Source organism: Panthera tigris, chromosome F2 (assembly GCF_018350195.1).
Source record: "Panthera tigris isolate Pti1 chromosome F2, P.tigris_Pti1_mat1.1, whole genome shotgun sequence".
Lineage (NCBI taxonomy): Eukaryota > Metazoa > Chordata > Mammalia > Carnivora > Felidae > Panthera > Panthera tigris.
Genome location: NC_056676.1, coordinates 17644766 through 17654949, shown reverse-complemented (window position 1 = coordinate 17654949; position 10184 = coordinate 17644766). Strand labels below are relative to the sequence as shown.

General features: G+C 37.8%; 2 protein-coding genes across 4 annotated transcripts in view; one reads left to right on the top strand and one right to left on the bottom strand.

Annotated features, from left to right (window-relative positions):
• Nucleotides 1–4602: 4602 nt before the first annotated feature.
• On the bottom strand, nt 4603–5206 carry LOC102970412 (thymosin beta-4-like). The gene has a single exon (XM_042972864.1). The coding sequence runs from the start codon at nt 5109–5111 to the stop codon at nt 4977–4979; it is 135 nt and encodes a 44-aa protein (XP_042828798.1). The 5' UTR covers nt 5112–5206; the 3' UTR covers nt 4603–4976.
• Nucleotides 5207–8397: 3191 nt separating this feature from the next.
• Nucleotides 8398–10184, top strand: part of PPP1R42 (protein phosphatase 1 regulatory subunit 42) — a 52454-nt gene continuing 50667 nt past the window's right edge. For all 3 annotated transcript variants that reach the window (XM_015536913.2, XM_042972860.1, XM_042972861.1), the window contains exon 1: nt 8398–8595. The gene's annotated coding sequence lies outside the window, so the exon portion shown is untranslated. The remainder of the gene's footprint in view (nt 8596–10184) is intronic.

Genomic DNA, 10184 nt, shown 5'->3' with positions numbered 1-10184 from the left:
CCGCTTATGCTCTTCCCAGAACAAACAAATACATATTTTTTAAATCTAGTTGCTTAAACAAAAAGGATTTGTTGGCTCACCTGAGTCCAGAATCATATTTGGTTTAGGCACAGTTGGATTAGGCTTCCTGTTGCGGTTCTCAGCTCTGCCTTCCACATGTTGACCTAAACCTAAAGCTGGATTCCCTCACGCTGGCTACCCACCACACCATCCAGTTAGGGTGAAAGCTGCTCGTGATTGTCAAAATAAGATTCTAAGTTCACTCTGGTCAAATGGATCACTAGCTCACCCCTGAGATTACATATAGAGACTGGTTTAAACCAATTAAGGGCCACACCGGGAGGTAGGAATGGGATTAGTAATACCCAAAATGTATGACCACTATACACTGAGAGATTAAATGGATACTACAGAGGCAACCAAAAATGTCCCCTCTACTCAATGGTCCAATCCAGCAAAAAATGACCCAGAAAGGAGCATTTGCACTTTGTTGTAAATGTATTTGCTTTATTAAAAAGCAAGATCCTTTGTAATATATTTTCATGATCACTTTTGGCATAAATGCTCGAATTTAGATTAATTTGCTTTTAGGAAATCAGGGTTTAATTGCAGCCATCATTCAGAAACTAAGTTGTGAATTGGGGTTGCCTTTTCCTGCAAAGTATTATCTTACAGTCTTGAGCTATTCAGGAGCTGAAAAGAGCATTTTCTAAGTGAAGTCTGTTTTTTGTTAAGTTTCCTTTTTTTTTTTTTTTTTTTTGGAGATAATTTCTCAAGGTCTTTGGTGATATTATACAGGAAATGTCACTCGTCATCAAAAACTTAATCCCAATGTCCAAATAATAAGACTGGAGCCAAGCACAGGCTGGAGCAGAGATAGAGAAGTCAGTGGATATGGAATGGGGATTGGGACCAGTCAAGAATACATACAGCAAGATCCCGGAATCAAGGGTGTTCCAAATTTTCCATATTGTTTTAGCATCTCTAGGTTCTTGTTCAAAACAATTCAGCAGTGCTATACATTATTGAGAATTTATGCATTTACTACCATTTTTTGGTTACAATGTCCAATTATGAAGTGAGTTCTTCATTCTACAGGTTTACTTATTGATTAACAATAAGATACCACACATGCTGTTATTTTGAAATCAGCAGTACTGCCAAGAACAAAGAACCAATGGGAAGAGAAGCCATTTGTGCTCCATTGTTTCTGAATTTGGAAAATAAGTTCTGAGACCAAACATCATGTGGTCCATTTGAGGGATCAAGTGTGAAGATTGTTGTCACAAATTAGTAGGACTACCTGGTATTCAGAATTTTGAAAAATCACTGCATTGCACAATAGTAATAATAAACTGACCAACAGCACAGCCGTATGGAAAATAAACACAGAAGAGCAAGAGCATAAGCAACAATGAATCACAGAAACTGAGAGTTGGAGTGCTGCATATTGCAGAGGTTCAGAGTTTCCAAAAACTCTTATATGAGTGATGAGGTACAGATGCGTAAGTCATGCATGCAGAGAGGAGTTCATTTATATTGCGAAGCCTGCACTGTATCCACATGTAGCTGAATAAACTGAACTGAACAGAGACTATTGAATTTCCAAGGTTTCTTTCTATATTTCTGGATTGTTTTAACTATAAACACCAAAGACATACATTGGTGGACAATGTGAGGGCAGGGGTTGTTTGGGTATTGTTTTTTTGAAGATAGGAAAATATATTAGACACAATGGCAGCTGTTATTTTTATTCATCCTTATTACATAAAATAAGTAAAAGGTGATAATGTTAAAATTATGATGAGGTATTTATTTCATTCACTTTCATTATTTAGTAACTGATGTATCTGTACCACTGTGTTTGCAAAATACTAGTTAGAAAATTGAAAATCTAATTGTGTGTTCTCTTGTTTTGGCCTGTTTTCGATACAAGTTCCAACAGCAAATAAATTTACCTTCTTGGGGCGAAAATGCTAGTTTAAGGATTTTAATTAATTTCTTCTGAGGTAACCAGTCTGTAAGTTTCTAAACTTTTTTAAACCTTTTATCCAAATATTAGTGGAAGAAATACCATCTACCTTTGTAAAGATAAAGTTATGATCTACTTATTTTAGAAAACTAATAACACAAAGCTCAACTATAACCAGATTGGCATATTTAAACTTTTGATCTCAGAAATCAGAATATTTCAAAAATAAAATAAGGAACTCTGTCATTTGGGGTCAAATTTGGGAGGAAATAGCTAAAATCACAGCTTGATAACTAGCACCAATGATTAATTGCTTTTTCAACATGTGGATTATCTTGGTGCCAAAAATTATGGAACAATTGCCTAACAAATTGGAGAGTCCCTGATGTCAGTACTCATATTTTCTTTGGATTATACTAAGCAATTATGCTAACCTTACTAATGACTGAGTAAAATGGTATTGTGCCTTGGGGCACATTTTGATGAACTACAGTTGTACTTCTCATAACCTAAGAGGCATATGCATAAAGAAGTATATTGTTCAGAATAGGGCTCTGTGACCTTTATGTTAGATTATAGAGAATTATAAATATCTATCACATAACTATGAATATGTTTATCATTAATAGTCATAACTTTAAATTATTTACCTTCCTGAAAAATTAGCTGATAAAAGCTCATCTCCAAATAAATGTTTGATTTAAATAGCTCCGTTTTTGTTCCTAGAATTTACTACCCCATACCACATCCTCATATTCAGTTCAATTTGTTATTTGTACTAAATTTATTTGCATTTATCATTTGTACTGTATTTATGATATCAGATAAATCCTTTAAAACATGCATGTATTTAGCTTTAATCCTTTCCTTCAACTTCTATGTAATCCATCTATCGTTTCTTGCATGTGTTTCCAGTATACTTGAGGCTATTATCTTAATATCCTGGGCTTAAATAAAGTAACACAAATTAGGATAAATAAGAAATTTAATTTATGATCTGACATTATGAGGACACAATCATGGTTGAATAATTATAACTATCTGAAATGTTCTATAACGTCAGAAAAGTTGATCTGTCACCAATGTGAGAATTACAAATCAACACCACTTTTCAGGGGAGAATATTTTTAAACATTCTAAATGGTCTTAATATTTAGGTAAAATACTACATCACTTAAAACTAAGGAACTATTAACTATTGAAATAGTAATTTATTTAGACAGACAACAACACAATGAACTTCTAGCTATCCCCAGATCTAAAGCTATATATTAAATATGAGAATTGGGAGCACAAATAGAAATTTTATTTTCTAACTCTCAGGCTCTTGCTATCAAATTTCTAAGAGCACCTTTGATAATACCATATAACATTACATTTCAATCAAGATTTTGAATTTCAAATTTTAATAAAGTGACAACTGTTCTTTCATTCAAATTTTAAATATAATAAAATTAGTTTTTCCTAAAAACAAAGGGAAATTTTACATTCTGCCTTATGGGTTAAATGCTGCTATATATCAAAATCCAAATTTCACACTGTGGCCTAAGGGCTGATGGATTCCTGTTTTGCTTTCATTCCATTCTCTCCCTCCCCCTCCTCAAAAGGATCCAGCAACACTGTCCTCTGGGTCCTTAAGCTCATCCAGTTCTTCAACACTCACCACACACCACACTCCTCCCCACCCCTGTCCCCAAGCCCTCAAACTGGTGTTTCTCAGGCCTGGAACACTTCCTTGCAGGCACTCAGGCCTTGCTTGTTAGTCTCCTCAGCCTTCAAGTCTCTGTCCAAATTCTGCCTCCTCAGAGAGGCCTTGCCATCTCATCTTAAGATAACACCTCTCTCCTTCCCTCCTTCCACCCCAGTTTCACTCTATTTCTTTCACAGACTGTACCACAATCTGAAATTATCTTGGTCATTGATTTATTTACTTTTTCACTGCCTCTCTCCGCTGACTAGAATATAAGCTCCAACAGCCTGGGGACTTGGTCTAACTAACTTCTGTATCCCCAGCACCTTGAACAATGGCACATGGCAGGTACTTGGTGAATATTTGTTCAGTGAAGAAACAAATGCAATGGACATTTCAACTTTTTAAGAAACATTAACAATATGTGTTTTTAGAATGACAAGATTAAATGGGTTCATGTCTTTGTATGGGAAATTGACTTTTGTTACACTGTGCAATCACTATAAAATAAATCTCTTTTCTCAAATTTCTTTTTCTCAAATTTTAATAGATTTAAAACAAGAGTGGAAAAAAATTGTTTTTCAATCAAGGGTCACCATTATGGAAATATGGAAAGGGCCACACATTAGCAAAAAAGCACCAGCCATTTTCAAAAACAAGCATAAAGGAAAGGAGCTCTTTTCAAACAAGCTGACCTAAAATAAAGCAGAGAGAAGTCAAATAAATAAAGCAACTAAATAAAGTATACAGGTATACAAGATATTTCACTGATTTTGATATATAACCTGTGTACAAATCATTTACAATTATAGAATATATAATATAACAAATGACAGAAATCAGTTACTAAGTTTTTTAAAAATTATTTCTTGGGGCACCTGGGTGGCTCAGTAGGTTAAGTGACCAATTTTTTTTTTTTTCCAGGTTTTAAAACTTTTTATTTGCATACTAAAAAAAATTGTGCATTCCAATAATTAAAATCATTTGAACAAAAAAATGGCACTCTGATTAAACTGCATTTTACAGCCTGTAGGACACCTTGAACCAGCTTGGTTTTTAGATTTCTCTGGTCCTCCCACCCAGCTTCTTCCTTCACCAACATGCAAGTTCTTTTCCTTTGCTGCCAGTCAGACAAGCAGATGGGAGAGGTAGGCGCCTTTGTTTGTCAGTAGTTCTCAATGTGGCAAGGGGCAGCACAGTCATTTAAACTTGATCCAACCTCCCTGCATCTTACAGAGTTAAACAGCTAAAAGAAGTAAAATAAGAAGGCAATGCTTGTGGAATGTGCAGTGCATACTGGTGGCGCGTGCCTCATTACGATTTGCCTGCTTGCTTTTCCTGTTCAATCGTTTCTTTTGAAGGCAGTGGATTTTTCTCTTGCGTTTCTGTCTTCTTCAGTTTCGACTTATCAAATTTCTCAATCTCAGCCAAATCAGGTTTGTCAGTCATAGTTGCAAAGGAGGTGCACAAGCAAGCGAAGTCCGATCTGTGCAGTGGCCTCCGCCTAGTGCCCAAGTGACCAATTCTTGATTTCAGCTCAGGTCATGATCTCATGGTTCCTGAGATCGAGTCTTGCCTCAGGCTCTTCACTGAGAGGGAGGATTAGGATTCTCTCTCTCTCTGCCTCTCCCCCCCCCACACACTCTTGTACTCCCTCAAAATAAATAATTTTTTTAAACATTTTTAAATAAATAAAAGTTGTTTGTTATTAGTTCCCATATTGTATACATCATGGCATTAGTAGGCCATGAAGCTCTTAATTAAATGATCATCCCCAGGTTACAGAAATCAGGAGTAATACCTTGAATGGAAACTGCCTCATCCATAAGCAAAGGGTTTTCTTTGTACTATTCTACAAATGCAGCTTCTATAAATGGATATTTGTTAAGAAACTTTTCATTCCACCTAAACTAAAACTTTCTGTAATCACTTTATTTCCTTTCCAAATATCCTATAAAAATAAGAATCATGACCCAAATTTCTAAGCATCTCTTCCTTGCTTAAGGGAATTTTCCATTGCTCCCTGTATTATTTATTGCTGCAAAACAAATTACCCCAAAATTTAGTGGCTTAAAACAATATACTTTTATTATTTCACAGGTTTCATGGGTCAGGAGTTTGGGTCCTCTCCTTCAGGGTCTCTCGTAAGGCTTCAATCAAGGTGTTGGCCAGGGATAAGGTTCCATCTAAAAGCTCAACTGGGGCATGATTGACTTCCAAACTTAAACAATAGGTCTCAGTTCCTCATTGGCCATTGGCTAGATGTCATGTTCAGTTCTTTGCCATGTAGGGCCCTCCTAAATGACAGTTTGTCCTATCAAAGAGCGCAAGTTACTTGCTCTAACTAAAGTTACTTGGAAACTCCAGTGGAGACTTTTTAAAATGTGCTTCATAGCACTATTCTTCCAAGAGTGCCTTTTTTTTTTTTTTTTTGGCCCAAGAGTGCCTTTTAAAATGATTCTCAAGACTTCACAACATTTCTTTTGCAAATACAAATTTACCAGCATCTGTCAAAGTGTAAATCTTAGAGTACTTTACACTAAACGTGTCACTGGAGACAAGTATTTCTTGTGGTCTGCCAAATTACTGCCACATTGGAAAATACACAGATTATTGTTTAACACTGTGTGCCACTAGACAGGGATTATATCTCACATATTCTCTCTCTTTTTAAGTTTATTTATTTTGAGAGAGTGCACACACTCATGGGGGAAGGGCAAAGAGAGGGAGAATCCCAGGTAGGCTCCTCACTGTCAACGCAGAGCCCAACAGATCTGGAACTCACAAACCAGGAGATCGTGACTTGAGTGGAAATCAAGAGTCAGACACTTAACCAACTGAGCCACCCAGGCATCCCTGTAGCTTTTTATTCTTTAGGTACCCCTCCTCCTCAAACTCTCCTATATCTGAATCTAAATTGTTAATTTATGAATCACTGAATTATTATTTCTCCTCAGAACAAATCTCATCTCTGATGACTCTGACATCTTAACCAGCTTTGCTTCTCTCTTCCATCCAAACTACTTGGCCTAGTTATTGACTTGCTATTTCTCACTTCCCTACCTTCTCCCACACTGCCATTTATGACCTCATGGTTTCAATGATTAGTTCTATGCTGGAAACTATTAAACCTCACTTCACACTTAACATGCATGTATAAACCAAACTCCTTGAGTTCCCCTCAAATTACTTGCTACCTCTCCTCTTTCTCCATTATCATTCCTTTATCCTAGCTAATACCCAGGAATTATTTTCAACTTCTTCCTCCCTTTATCCTATAAATCTCTGTTAAATCATGTTTCAAGATGCCTCCTAAATTTGTTCATTCCTTGCCACTTCCTTTGCCTTCAACCTAATCCAGGCTGAAACTGCCTCACAACTGGACTTTAGCAACAATGTCCTGAACGGGATAAGGGTTCATCTGTCCATATCCCCCTATCTTTTCTTCTAGGTCAATGAGATATAAGAAAAGGGGTTAGGGTTAGGGTTAGAGTTAGAGTTAGGGTTAGGGTTAGGGTTAGGGTTAGGGTTAGGGTGAAATCAGGAGCCCAAGGGTAAAGCCCCTCTCTGTCACCTCAGATGTGACCTGTAGCATATTTCTTTCCTCCCTCTAGGCCTGGGAGTCTCCTTATCTGCAACATGACAAGTTGGACAGTACACATGGGCACTAAGTTGCCTTGCAACTCTAACAGTCTTCTACTCTGATGCTTCTTTGCTCAAGGAACAGCAATAACAACTTTCCACCTTTCCCCACACCTACACCACCCATACCCCTACCCCCATCCCACCAATATCACAAGTGTTACTGTTTTCCGGCTTGCACTGTTTCTTACATCCAGACTGCTCAATTTACCATATCCCTAATGACTGCCAGTCTATCCACTGTAAATGTCAGTTCCTTGTTCTATTCTTCCCCTTCACTTATAAATTATTCATTTTACAAACATTTATAGAGTGACTGCTAATGTACAAGGCACTTTTTGCCAAGTCCTGGAAATAGTGAAGTTAAAGACATAATCCTTGCCCTCAAAGAATTTACCAGCTTATTGGATACAATTAATAGGTAACAAATATATACTAACATGTTAAATGCTATGTTAAAGAATTTAATATATCCTGGGGGGGGGGCGGAAAAGAGAAACACTTAACAAGATTGAGTACATAGGAAAGCTTCAGAAAGGATGTGCTAATTCCAAGCTGGGTCCTTGGAACTCAAAAGGGAAAATAAGAATTAAGGAGGAAATAAAGTGTGCCCTATTGCTACTTTGAAAAGCTATGAGACGAAGGGAAATTTCTTTTAAAACAGGGCGTATTGGGCCAAGTGTCAGAATACTGGAGAATAGAGGGCAAGAAGCAAGCAGCGAAGCTGGTCATGATGAACGAAGTAGAATGTCACCCTAAAGACTTTTTTTTTCTTTTCCTGAAGAAAGGGTGGAGTATGCGCTATACTTTGGTCTGTTGCTGGGAAAAGGTGGTTATTGGGCACTGAAACGTTTAAAGCTGATAGAAGGATCATCTAGTAAGAAGGGGAAATTGTGGCCTGCAAAAAATTGTTCTGGCTACTGTTTGGTTCAACTAAACCGCTAACATGACCGATGCCTCACGACCTCACCAAACTAGCTTCATTCAGACCCAATCTAGTCGCCATCAAACTCTGGCCGCCACGTCACAGAGAGGGACCAGTGTCACAGGGACCAGCGCCAGACCTGACGCTTCCAGACACCTCGCGCGAGATTTCCCGGAAGCCATTGCCCTAGGAAGAGCGTTGGGTCGCCTGGCAACCGCACCAAGGCTGCGGAGGAACGAGGCACTGAGGAAATTTACAAACCTGACTTCCAGACTCAGTTCCTCCCGCAAGGGGAGAGGTGCCTTCAGGGAAGAAGTCTGGGGGCTGAAGAAACCATAAAGCCACGTTTCTCAAACTTGTCTGCCAGTAAGTAAGACCTTCCTGGGTTACTGGTTAAAATGAAGACCCCTGAGCCTTATCTCTAGACATCTAGAGTTTCCAGAAAATCAATCTGAAAGTCTGTATTTTAAACAAATAGACTCAGGCAAGGCTGAGAAACCGCTTTAGAGAAGGGAGACACGGGTGAAGGGGTGGCCGCGGAGTGAGGGAGTGGGATCTGCGCGGGTATGAGTTTGTAAAGGGGGAAAAAAGCCTGAGAGCGGAACCCCGCGATTTTGAGCTTTGGGAAGCCAGTGAGCCTGGAGCTCGCTAAAGGAAAATACACAAACTAAAATCGGAAACATCTACTGCCGGTAGCCTGTGGGAGCCCCAAAGGATAATTTAAGCCAAGGGGTCCACTAAAATGGATTCCCAGAGTGCCTGTAAAGCAGCTCTAAACTGTCTCCCACTGGCAATCCAGACAGAGATATCCTAGCAAGGGGAATCCTGAGATAACAGGTATCTAGTAGGGAAAAATTATGAAAAAGTAGTTTCACACACTTTAGAAAATAATGAACCTCTTTTAAAAGAAAAGCAAGGACACCCCACAAATGTTGACTTAATTACTTTTGTTATAATGTTCTAAAATGTATCCAAATCCAAACTAGGTTCAATTTAAACACCTGAAGGTTATAATATCTCTAAAACAAACTACAATACCAATAAAGTTTAAATTAATATTACATTAATAAAATGAATGGTGGTGTTTTAATGAAATTAAATCTTCGTGTGGATATGACTGCTACAATGCAGGTTCTTTTGAGTTAAGTCTCTATTATTGTGTGTTATTCACTTACTGGGATCCCTTTCCATATTCAAGCTCCTGGAATGTTTTCCTATAGCTTGTTGATGAGGTCCATTGCCCTTACCTTGGTTTAATAAATATTTCATTTCTATATCACATCTGCCTCTTTACTGTCCTAGTTATCTGAGAAAATCAAATTTATTTCTATACAAACACCACTTTGTGTACTGGAACCTAGAGCCAAAATCCATTTATAGATAGCATGGTCATTCATGACGATTCAGATGATCCAAATTTTCTCTTTTAGCCCAGGTTAGAAAACAGAGCCTGAAGCAAAAATTCATATAATAACACATTTTGTGGGGGAGGGGGTTGTTAATTTTAGGGAAGTAGTACAGAAGGAAAAAGGGAATGAGAAAGAGATGGAAAAACAAACACAACCCAGTATGTAACCCAAAAGACCAGAGCTGTTTTCAGAGAGACCCTTTGAAATGGCTGTGTCTCCTAAAAGTGCATGGGGGAAAGAAAGAAGGGAAAATAAATAATTGAGACTACTGTCTTCCATGTGTAAAAATTACCCCCACAGGGCATCACCCCCATCATAGTACAGGATTGCTCCTGTATGGCCACCTGTATGGCAGTTCCTGCCTCAGCTATGAGAGAAATCCTGGGGTGTACAGCCACTTTAAGATGTGCATTTTCACCGGTTATCAGTGTAAAAGTGATATTTGAAATTTCCAGAAAAGGGTCTAAAATTTTAAAATATGGGTAAAGAAATCATATTTTAAATATTTCAAATATTTCTTAAAATATTGCATTTCTATACACAAGC

Excerpts from the sequence above, each read along its gene's own strand:
- LOC102970412 (XM_042972864.1), bottom strand. The coding sequence starts at position 5,111 with ATGACTGACAAACCTGATTTGGCTGAGATTGAGAAATTTGATAAGTCG.